Source organism: Astyanax mexicanus, chromosome 11 (assembly GCF_023375975.1).
Source record: "Astyanax mexicanus isolate ESR-SI-001 chromosome 11, AstMex3_surface, whole genome shotgun sequence".
NCBI classification, from domain to species: domain Eukaryota; kingdom Metazoa; phylum Chordata; class Actinopteri; order Characiformes; family Acestrorhamphidae; genus Astyanax; species Astyanax mexicanus.
Genome location: NC_064418.1, coordinates 10,597,501 through 10,610,291, shown reverse-complemented (window position 1 = coordinate 10,610,291; position 12,791 = coordinate 10,597,501). Strand labels below are relative to the sequence as shown.

The following is a 12,791-nucleotide window of genomic DNA, read 5'->3' as shown; positions in this document are numbered from 1 at the left end:
CTCAGTATATATATATTCTGAGACTAAATTACACACAGCTGCACTCTATTAACTACAAAAAAGTGACTTCTGAAGGCAACTGATTGCTCTTGATTTTATTTAGGGGTTTCAAATCGTAGGGCTGAATACTTCTGCACGTCACACTTTTTTCAGATTTTTATTTGATTAAAAGTTTTAATACCATGTATTGTTTTCATTCCACTTCACAATTACGTGCCTACTTTGTGTACTTTAAATCACTTAAAATCTCAATAAAATACATTTAAGTTTGTGGTTGTAAGGTGACAAAATGTGTAAAAGTTCAAGGGGTATGAAAACCTTTGCAAGCCAATGTACTCTAATACATGTGATTATTTTTTATTTAAAAAATAATTCATATTCATGTTCATATTCATAATGTTTTATTCAATATTTGGTGGAATAACCCTGTTTTTTAATCACAGTTTTCATGCATCGTGGCATGTTCTCCTCCACCAGTCTTACACACTGCTTTTGGATAACTTTATGCCTTTATTCCTGGTGCAAAAAATCAAGCAGTTCAGCTTGGTTTTATGGCTTGTGATCATCCATCATCTTCCTCTTGATTATATTCCAGAGGTTTTCAATTTGTTAAAATCAAAGAAACTCCTTTTTTTTTAGAGCTGTATGCAAATGTATTGTTTTGAGCGACAGTATAAAAGCAAGGAACAGTGTGAGTTTCCTCACTGAAGTAAGTAATACAAATCTGAGTGACACGTTTGATTCTGAATCCTGTATCATACTATCCTCCAAGTGGAGGAAGACACCGCTGCCCCCAGTCCTCAGAAACGTAGTGTTATCTGACTGGTGTTGGTTGTACCTGAAGCGCAGCGTTTAATGTGAGGCCTGAAGTGGCGTCAGCGTCACTGCAGGTGTGTTTCAGACGCTGCTGATGATACTGATGATGCTGTTAATGGAGGAAGACATTAGTCACCCTGTAGACACCAGAGCTTCAGCAGGGTTACATCACCCCCCCATCTTAAACACACACCACTGACTCACTCTCTGCCTTACCTGAGACATTTGTGTGTGTGCGTGCGTGCGTGCGTGCGTGCGTGTGTGTGTGTGTGTGTGTGTGTGTGACTTCTATGACACCATAAGGCTTCGATTGCTCACTCCCACTCCTTCTGACTCACTGTACCTGAATATGTCCCTCTTTCTCTATTTCTCTCTACTTTATCTCTACTTTATTTCTTCACTTTCACTCTCTCTCTCCTTTTTGTGTGTAGTAAAATAAAGTAACGCAAAGTTAAGCAAAGTGAAGTCCCACAAGCATAGTAAAGTAATGTAGAACACAGTCAAGTTTAGGAAATAACAGTAAAGTCCAGTGCAGTATAATAAAAATGGCGTCTCTCTCCCCTCCATCACGGACATTTACACCACCCGCAGCATCCGCAAAGCAACCAGCATTGTGAATGACCCCACCCATCCCTCACACGAACTGTTCTCCCTCCTGCCTTCGGGAAGAAGGTACCGCAGCATCCGGTCCAGCACGACCAGATTCTGCAACATCTTCTACCCCCAAGCCATCAGACTCCTTAACTGCAGAGACTGAACTGATGGTTTTTCTGTACATGCACACACACTCTTACCCCACTTACCCCAGAAAATGGAAAGCACTAAAAACCCTACTACCTCACTGGACTCTATTGCACACTGTGTAATAGAGTAATTACTACCTCACCTGGTCCTTTTTGCACACTGCAAAATTTGCACACTGTCTTGTTATTTATTATTCTTTGTCTGTATTGTGTTGTATTGTCTGTCTGCACTTTTGTACTGTTGCACTATTGTTCTGTCTACACTGTGTTTATGTGCACCATGGTCCTTGGAGGAACGTTGTTTCGTTTCACTGTGTACTCTGTATATAGCTGAAATGACAATAAAAACCACTTTGACTTTGACTTTGATAAAGCACAGTAATGTATTATACAGCGCAGCAAAAAGCAGCAAAGTACAATAAAAAAGAGTAAAGGTTAGAAAAGTACTTTACAGAACAACCATTCAGTAAAGAGCAATGAAGAACAGTAAAGTGCATTAAGGAACAGGACAGTAAAGTACAATAAAGAACGGCTAAGTCCATAAAGAACAATAATTCAGCAGAGAGCACTAAAGAAAAGTAAAGCAAGTAAAGTGCAGTAAAGTACAGTAGAATAAAGCACAGTAAAGTACAGTAAAAAAAAAAACAATACAGTAAAGTACAGCAAAGATCAGTAAAGTGCAGTAAAGAACAATACTATTTATAAAGTGCAGTAACACACAGTAAAGAACAGTAAAGTACAGTAAAGTACAACCATTCAGTGAGGAGCAGAAAATAACAGTAAAGTACAGCTAAGCACAGTATAGCACAGTAAATAACAGTACAGCACAGTAAAATACAGTAAAGTACAGCTAAGGAAAATATAGTATAGTACAGTTAAGAACAGTGAAGTACAGTTAAGCACAGTATAGTACAGTAAAGTAAAGCTAAGCACAGTACAGTACAGTACAGTTAAGCACAGTATAGTACAGTACAATAAAGAACAGTGAAGTACAGTATAGCACAGTACAGTACAGTACAGTTAAGCACAGTATAGTACAGTACAATAAAGAACAGTAAAGCACAGTGAAGTACAGTAAAGTAAAGCTAAGCACAGTATAGCACAATACAGTACAGTAAAGAATAGTAAAGCACAGTAAAATACAGTAAAGTAAAGCTAAGCACAGTATAGCACAGTACAGTAGAGTAAAGAACAGTAAAGCACAGTAAAATACAGTAAAGTACAGCTAAGCAAAGTAAAGTACAGTGAAGTACATTAAAGAACAGCTAAGCAAAGTAAAGTACAGTGAAGTACATTAAAGAACAGTAAAGTACAGCTAAGCAAAGTAAAGTACAGTGAAGTACATTAAAGAAAAGTAAAGTACAGCTAAGCACAGTATAGCACAGTACAGTAGAGTAAAGAACAGTAAAGCACAGTAAAATACAGTAAAGTACAGCTAAGCAAAGTAAAGTACAGTAAAGCACAGAGAAGTACAGTAAAGTACAGCTAAGCACAGTAAAATACAGTGAAGCATATTAAGATACAGTAAATCACAGTAAAGTTCTGTAAAGTTTAGTAAAGTAACATGCAGGAAAGTACAGTAAAGTACAGCTACTGTCACCCCCCCCTCCCTCTCTCCTTCTTTCCCTCTCTCTCCCTCTCTCTCTGACTCACCTCTCCATCAGCTCCTGTCTGCTTGTTACTCTTTATAGTTTTTCACTCTGACATTTTTGATGGTCTCTGACTCACCACTCCCTTCGTTCCACACCTCCACTCACTCCCTCCATCTCTCTCCACTCGTTTCTCTTTCAAGCCCTGTCGATTCCTTCCTCATTCCCTTCTTCGCTCTCCATATCCATCTGTATTATACTCCATCTCTCTCTCTCTCTGTCTCAGGTATGTGATCTGATTGGTCAGCTGATGATAGACGAGTGGAGCAGGGGAATATTGACGCTGTGTAAACTGGAGCTTGGTGAAGTGTAAATGTGATGGTGGTCAGATTAGAAAGCCTATTTATTTAAAGCAGTGTGTGTTACAGTGGAGCTGACCGGTGTGTGAACTCATGGTGCTCCGTGTGGACTTGACTCATGAGTGTGTGTGTGTGTGTATGTGTGTGTGTGTGTGTTCATATCATGAATCCAGTGTTCAGTCACATATAGCCCATGGATGTTTGCAAAGGTCATTTTCAAGAGACAGGCATGTGTACTGTATATAAAACTAGTTTTTGTAAATAAAACTAGCCTAAAATATGACTAAATAATTCAAAAGTCTTTGAGCCCTATCTTATTCCAAGTGCAAGATGTGTTGTGATGCTCATTGCTATCTTACACCCCGCCAACAACCTATTTTCACACCATGCGAATGCATCGTTTAAATAGCAACAGAGCTTGTGAATACATTTGTGCTGATGGGTGGGTGTGGTGAATTTCTGGCATATTGTTATCTTGGCAGCAGAACAGCAACACAGGTGCCCCACTGACTGAATAGAATCTAGACAACATTTAACCATCAGACATTTATTGCTATCTTGGCAACACATGCAATCCCCCCTCTTTGTACACACACACATGTACATGCAGCAGTGCACAAACCCAACTTGTACACGAACAATAAACTGAATATAAAATAAAATAACATTGCTGTTCCTTTAAACGTGAACTCGCAGGTAAATTTCCTCTGCTAAGAAGAGCAGAAGCACAGCAATGTTAAAATAGCAATACGTCAAATCAGAGCTCTCCTAGTTCTCCTAGGGATTGGTTCTTAAATTGGTTTATTTCACATTCCACCCAAAACACCCCCATTAATAATTCAGAGAACTAGTATATGCCTTTTGCATATTTCGAGCCACACAAAGTGTACTTATCCTGTCGTTACGATAGCGAAGACAGACTGACACGCCCTAAATCAAACTTAAGTGTTGACACCTCGTCTATATATGCTTAAATAAGGTCCAATATGTTTTTTTGCAGTTTATACAACCACTGTTAAATCAGTTTTAGCTAGTTAGTGTGTGTGTGGGAGTGTGTATGAGTGTGGAGATGTAGTGTGGAATTAGAGAACTGCTAAACCAACACACTCATAAGTGTGTGTGTATGTGTGTTTCAGTGTGTGTATTTCAGTCTGTGTTTCAGAGCTGGCTTAGGTCACTTGACCAAGCATGGTTGAAGGCTAATCATGCATTCAGGACAGTTACACTGCTGCCCCCCGGCCCCCTCTCACACAGCGGCCCCTCACACACCACATCAGTTACAGTGCCAGCCTCCATCAGGGTCATTTGGTCAATTCTACTGAGGACGTCCAGTGTATGAACCTCATTAAACACACTGTTCCATCCAAATATTACACATTTTTTCCTTCTGCTTTAATTTAACCACAGTTAACTACACCACTCAGCTCTTCAGCTTCACTCTAAAATAAAACACTGCAGTGGTCCAGTTCATGATGGGTGAGCACTGTGTACATTATATAATAAAAATGATAATACATTTCTATTTGTCTATTCATCCAGAGATATGAAAAATATCAAAATAAGTTGCTCAAGTTGCAAGTAACATTCTGTACATTTACTGCGTAGCACTGTACAGTTATTTGCTATCATAACAACGGGAAAAGTATGCCTTGCACAGCTCGAAATGCTTTAATGGCATGTACTGGTTTTTTTTAGGTAAGCATGGGTGTGGTATTAAGGGACATGGCCAGGTGCCAAGTCCACTCTAACCTAGCCGTATTGCTATTTTAACGGCGCAATGCTTCTCAGCAGAGGACAGTGACCTGCTTGTTCACACTCACTCGTTCATTCTGTTTATTGTTGCTGTAAAAGTTTGCATAGCTGCCAACAGGCACGCACTATGGGTTTTTGCACCGCTGCATGTGCATGTGTGTGACAATTCATTGCCAGAAAAGGAATTAATGTCTATGTATGTTGTATTCTGTCAGTTGGGCAACTGTGTTTTCCACTGTCAAGATAGCAATATGCCAGAAATTTACCTGAACACATCTCACTTCGAGACCACCACACCCATGTGGTCTTGAGGTGGATTTTATCATAAGCACTGGTGGTATATAAACCATAAAGATGTAACGTGTAAAAAAAAAAAAGACTGCTGGCAGGGTGTAAACTGGGCAATAAGCGTCATCATTTTTGAAAGCAAGTTTTTATTTTTTCATTTTGTTTTTTCCCACTTAGTCCAACAGTTACCAAAACATAACTCTACAAATGTTATGGTTGTGGTAGATGTGATGTTGGATCCAAGTGCAGAGCAGATAGGAAAATTTATATAATGAATATATAATTAATATATTTATGTGCATATATTATTTAATTAAATTATCTACTTATATGGGTATAGTTATATTTTTATTAACCAAACTAAAACACAACCAAGTTTATTGTATTTCTTTGGTGAGCCTTTTGCTTTATTTTGAGATCTCCTTTTATTTTATTTTATTTTACCCTCTGTCACTGGTAACCACTCTACAAAGGTGCAACAGAGAGAGGATTATATAGGGTGCTGTACAGGTGCAGCTGTTTGATGCTAATCACCGCCAGGGATTCTGGGAGTTGGAGTTTTGAGATCCAACTCTACCATTTCTTTCCCTATGTTTCAACGAACCCCCCTGCTGGCAGCCCGCAATGCAGCCCTGCACCTCACAACAAAATAGAAAGCACAAAAATAAATGAAATAAAAAAAAACAGAAATAAATGAACAGACATATTTTTTTACTGTGTCGCTGATAAAATTAGTGTGAATCATCAAAGTGGAAGCAGTTGAAAAACAGTAAACAGTCCTTTACAACCTGGTGATGAGCTTCTGTTTATTGCAGGTTTTTATTATAAAGTGTTGCAGATACATTTATAAGCAGAGATTGGACACATCAATTGCTTTTCAACATAACAAACACAAACTCAGCAGCTAAATACATATATTTAGGGAGAATTTCACTCAGTGAGAATTACAGACACTCTTCACAGTGGCACAACTGTCTAAGTGTTGGCTTTATCAATATCTGTATCCTGAGTCCTGTAACTCAGTGTGTAGTTAGTGTTCTCCTGCAAGCGTGTTGATTTCCAGTTCTAGTGTTCTGTTAGCGGAGCTTCCTTAAATGACTGGGATGGAGATCATTAAAGCATTCACCCCTTCATCACTGATAGAATTGTGGGGCAGGAAGAGTCCTAGATAGTGGAATGAAACTGGAAATTAATCATTTTTGGGGTGAAATTGGATATTAAAAAGTGTAACTGTGTGTTATTACACTGAAAAGCATTGGAGCTGAGCTGCTGATCATCCACTATAACCACTCCAGGTGTGTTGCGTGCTGTCATCGCTCTTGAATAAAGGTGTGTGTGTGTGTGTGTGTGTGTGTGTGAGCAGATGAAGAGAGTCAGATCGCTCTGTTCTTCAAAGTCATTGAAAGTGTGCTAGCATTTGAGAGGCTCACGAGTTTCAGTGTGTGATTTTCCCTTTACACACAGAAACACACACACTCTCACAAACACACACACACACATGTCCATGCTGAGAGAGACTGTGTGTGTGGAGAGTGAGGAGGAGGTGGATGGTGTAGGTTTTTGTAGGTGGTTTGACCTTGTTTGAAGCCTGTGGTGTTTTATTATCTGCTGAGAGCATTTGAAATGGAAATGCGTCACTATTGGCACAGCTGTGTGTGTGTGTGTGTGTGTGTGTGTGAGAGAGAGAGAGAGAGAGAGAGAGAGAGAGAGAGAGAGAGAGAGAGAGAGAGAGAGTGTGTGTGTGTGTGAGTAGGTGTGTGAGTGAGTGATGGGGGTGGGAGTAGAAAGAATCAGTGCAAAACTGAACTGCAAGGATCAGAAGATTTTAGACTAATTTTTTCGACAGAAAAAAATGATATTATTATATAATAAAATATACTGTAGATACTTACATATACAGTACCAGTCAAAACTTTGGACACACCTTAAATTCAGTGTTTTCTCTTTATTTTAAAGTTGTCTGCATTGTAGATTAATGCTAAAGTCATCTAAACTATGAAGAAAAACATACTCAACTGGAATTCAGGCTTTCAGGTAACAGCTGTGCTGAACTTATCAAGAGTTAATTACTTGAATGTCTTGCCTCTTATTGTTAATGTCTGAGAGCATCAGTTGTAAAGTTGTGAAGAGCCCTATTTAAGTAATATTCTGATCCATATTACGGCAAGAACTACTCGACTAAGTAAAAAAAAATACTCGAAGGTCAGTCAATCCATTCAAAATGCGAGTGCTGTTGTTAAAGACAATCAAAAACATTATGATGGAACTGGCTCTCATCAGGACCGCCCAAGAAAAAAAAAGACCAAGAGTTCTGCAAGAAACCGCAAGATAACAGCACCACAGATAAGATGCCAAATAATTGCTTCATAGAGTTTTGAATTTGAATTTTGGTTGGTTTAACACTTTTAAGTTACGACATGATTCCTTATGTATTCCTTCATAGTCTAGATGGCATTTTACATAGTTGAAACAAATAAAAAAATTAAAAACACTAAATGAGAAGGAATGTCCAAACTTTTTACTGGTACAGAATATTTATAATAAAAGTGTAATCTTGTATATGTGACATATATATTATTACATATTACACCACAGTTTATTCCGACCCTGCAATGTGATTGGCTGAGAGGCGTTCTATGAGTGCCATTATCAGCCTGTAATGTACTGTAACCCGAAACTCTCTATGTATTAATCTGCCACATACAAGTAACCTAGCAACAATGCAGCGCTTACAAGCCAAACAGTGCAGCTACAAACAGAGCAGCAATGGAATCATTTCTACTCATGGCGTGTTTATAACTGTATCGAATTTTCTCCTCCTCTTTAACTTAAAATCTTTCAATAACAGCGATAATGGAACTGTGGTATAATCTAAATAATACACTCGAGGTTCGTGCTATAACGTGCAATATTGGCACTGCTGTGCTGATCTACAGCTACGACCGCAGAAAGTGTTTTTTCTCTCTCTCTCTCTCTCTCTCTCTCACTCTCTTATTCTCTCGCTCTCTCCAGTCGTATTGTCAGTGGATGAGGGGTAATTTTCTCATACCTGGAAAGCAGGAAATGTTTGTTTTGGTGGAAAAGCCTCCCGGTTGTTTTTCCTCCAGGCCGCTGTGTTAAAACTGTGGGCGCTGCAGAACTGGACGCTGTGTTTGACAGTTCACTCTCAGTTCTCTTTCTAGAATTCTCTACAGATGCAGCTTGCAACACACACACACACACACACACACACACATATATAGACACACAAACACACACACACACATATACACATACAAAAAATAAATGTAGCTGTGTAGCTATTCTGCTGTTCTAAAAATAACTGTAAAATTACTATTACATACCATATGTATACACCAGTGGCGATTGCTCTAAGACTGCAAGGGAAGCTCAGCTTCCCCTAAAATGTAAAAAAAAGGGATTAAATATATACTGTTGTGTGTACATGTCACTGATTAAATATGCGCTACAACGCGCTGAACTTAGTTCAGAATCAGCTTCTTATCACTGGTAACGCCGCGGCTTTCCTCTCACTCATTCCCGCAGCTTCACAGCGCTGCTTTAAACAGTGCACAGACTTCAATAGCGGAGCAAAGCGCGCGGCGAAACGAGACGAGTCATTGGATAAATGCTGGGCTTTGTCCTGCCCATCGGACGCTCAGCGTCTCTGGGGGTCAATGGAGCAGTGGGCTGGCCTTGGCCGGCCCGGACGCTCAGCTTCTGCATGATGATTGGATGATCTGTCTGAGGCGGAGTTGCTTTTTGATTGACAGCGAAATTAGCGAATCAGCGATCTTTTAGTGTAAAACTGGGAGCATTTTCATTGTGTTCTGAGTTGAACCTGAGACTTTCCTAATCCTTACAGAGGCATTTTCTTTATTAAAAACGACTAGCGACAAATCGAGCTTCTATTTCTGGTGCTTTTCTGTAGTTGCTTGTGTTTGGAGACTGACTTCTGTACTGTTGTCCATGCCTCTTGATGAAACCATCTCAGGACATAAATGAACAGGGGCCAGTAGTAAGTATTGTGTTATCATTAAAAATAATAAAAAATAATTTAAATTAATAAAGGGATTATTTAAGGAAATTAAAACTGTGTGAAAAAAAATTACGTGCATTTTTTCCTTTACCAACTTTAAAGATTTCGCGTAATGTTTTTTTTTTTGCTGATCATTTTATGTTTATTCATGTCATAGCGTCTTTTTTATGTAATTGTTCAATGTTGTGTAATGAAAACTTGAAAATAATGCCTTATTTTTTTTACAAACAAAAAATCTCAGGGAGAGTAGAATTTACGTATTAATAAAACTAAATATGTTAAGATGTAGGCCGAAATTGAGCTTCCCCTCAGCATCCGCCACTGGTATACACATATATAATTTAACTGTTAATTGTACTTTTTTGGAGGTCACCAGGTTTAGAATCTGTGATATTCTAGGGGCCCTATTTTATTGATCTATAGGGCACTGGTCAACTGTGCATTGCGCAGCTGGATTTAGGGCATGTCAGTATCTAGAAAGCTGCTAGAAATGTGCAAAAAGCATGTAGTAATTTTCTTAATTAATCATGTGTGTGTGTAACATGAACTGCAGTCAGTCACAGCAGAGGAGCTGATGTGTCGTATCTGATTAACCTTAAACCTCGGCAGTGACAAGTATGCCAAAAATATATGTATATAATATAAGAAACTGAAAGTTAGACTTTATATTGACTTAATGTAGCTATAAATGTGATATGTTGAGTGATTTCGTATGTCCAAATTGAGCAACCATAAATGTTCTATTCCTAGCAACTAGCTAGTTATTAAGCTGTTTATTTATGTTTCTATTGTGTAAAATACAATCAGTACAATGCTAAATACCTGTTTGGTAGAAGTTATTGAACTCATCGTGTGCTTGTTTGTGTAAATCAGAGACTGTAAAAAAGATGGACGCTGTGTCGCTGTTGCCATTCATTCAATGAAAATGATTTCAAAATTTTCCGCCATGTTGGCGATCCTGAAACCCGAGTCTGTAGAGCGCAGTAGAGACCAAAGGAGGGAGAGAAAGACTGTGGAGAGACAGCCTACTCATTTAAATAACTCTGCCCCTAAAGGGCTGCCTCCACAGAGCTATACACAGTCTATGGTCGCACCCATACAGTCATTGGTCCCACCCCGGCTGGGTTCAGCCCAGCCCTTTTACAATAAACACACCTTTTTGAATAGAGCTAAATAACTTAAAAAAAAACAAATGATGTGGGGATATAAAAATTGTAAAATATAAGCAGAGGTTATACTAGCTGTTGCATTTAAATAAAAGAGGTAGAATTACAGTATACTGGAAAAAATGTGATTGAAAGTTGGCTGTTTTGTCATTGAAACCTATGGGGATGGGTGGGGTAACACAGCTTTCTGCAACCAAACAGCAGGGGTCGTCCGTCCTGTGGTGGCTTCACTTTTGAGAGGCGATGCTCTGTCCAGCTATACACAGTCTATGGTGTAGATTCAGTGTCCTCAGCCTGGCAACCCGAGTGAGCTTTGCTTCTGTGGAGGAGTGGGCGTGTCTGTGGAGGGATGTGCAAGGCAGACAACTCCCTCTGGTGTTTCTACATTGGACTGCTGAAGCTCTTTCACACGCTCGCTCTTACAAAAATGAGCAACAAAGTTTTATCTTATTAAACGCAGCGGTTCTGAACTTTTGAAGGACCCAGTTCTCTAATAAAGATATATGTCAGTGTGTGCTGCAGCTTTTCTCCAACACCTTTAGAAAAGATCACCAAGAATCAATAAATACTTTATATGGTGTCATGAGGTCAGTCTATAAATGTCGTGGAGCTCTGTATGGATCACACTGAGTCCCTGTGGCTTTAAATACTGTTCTGGCTGTGTCACCGGGTAGCACAGCTATTACACAAGGGTTAACCCACAGTGCCCCCAGTCTGAGGAACCGGAGCTCAAATCCTGCTTCAACAGGGTTCTTCTGGGTGTGAGATTTACTGGTAAAGAGCAAAAACAGATTCAACTTGTGGGGAAAGTGTGTCACATACATCAGTCTTAAAGTCATAATAAAAATTGAACATTGACATTAAAATTGACATTTTAATTCTAAGAGACAAACCAAGGTTGAAATTGTCATGCCTGATACTGAGATTGTAGTTCCTAACCATGCCTTTTCCTTCCTGTCAATGGACAGGCTCCTCTCCTGAACTACAATTCCCAACATGCATTTTAAAATATCACATGTTTGGACTCTGTTGGAGTCTGTTGTTAATTTATACCTGTATTTAAACCTATTTGTTTGTATTGTTTTTGCGAAGTATTGCCAGCAAAATACTGAGCGCTTTCTTTCTGATTGCATTTCTGTTTATCGACCCTTTTTCTCTGTTCTTTGACTTGTTTGAATTTGTGGCTATCCCGTTTGCTCTTTTTTTTTGTCTGATTGTATTCTTAGCTCAATTTTTCTCTTTTTCTCGCATGTTGGCTCTGATACATTGGTTTATTTTCTTTCTTGGTTTTACTATTGCCTGGATAACCAATGCTCTCTTGTTTTTCACCTCTTGAATTAAAGCCTTGTGTCTATTTTACTGCAAGCGTCTGACTTTAGTCTGTATTGTTACAGTTTTTTTATCTTTTTGGCACATAAAGCTACACAGATGTGTACAAGTGTATGGTTTAAACAGTGAAATGCAGTTTTTCACCTTAACCCTGTGATGTTACCAGTCTGGGCGGGCCGGGAGTGGACTGCTACAGTCAGCATGAGAGTGGAGCGGCGGTCCTGCAGCTTCAGTTCCTCATCAATGAGGTAAAACACAGTTACAGCTTATAGTCTACGTCTCTCTCTCACTTTTTCTTTCTTACGCACCATTTATCTAAAAAGTTTGGACACAGCTTCTTATTCAGTTTATTTATTTATTTTTCCTACAGTGTAAATTAATGCTGAAGTCATCCAGACTATGCAGGAATCGTGAAGTAATTTAAAATCGTGAACAAACTCTTGGTCTTCCTTTCCCGGGGCAGTCCTGATGAGAGCCAGTTTCATCATAACATTTTTGATGGTCTTTGCGACTGCACTTAAGGATACTTCCAAAGTTCTTGATTTTTTTTTTTTTTAGATTGACTGACCTTCATTTCTTAATTTCTTCACATTTTTTTCATTATTTAGTTGAGTAGTTTTTTTTCCATAATATGGATTAGAACATTACTCAAACAGGGCTATTCAATATATACCAACTCTACCTCTTTACCTGTAACACAACTGGTGCTC

General features: G+C 38.9%; 1 protein-coding gene across 10 annotated transcripts in view; it reads left to right on the top strand.

Moving 5' to 3' along the window:
* Positions 1–12,791, top strand: part of stxbp5l (syntaxin binding protein 5L) — a 221,828-nt gene that overhangs the window by 86,736 nt on the left and 122,301 nt on the right. For all 10 annotated transcript variants that reach the window (XM_022680504.2, XM_022680501.2, XM_022680499.2 and 7 more), the window contains exon 3: positions 12,248–12,329. In XM_022680504.2, coding sequence (XP_022536225.2) covers positions 12,248–12,329 — 82 coding nt within the window. The remainder of the gene's footprint in view (positions 1–12,247; positions 12,330–12,791) is intronic.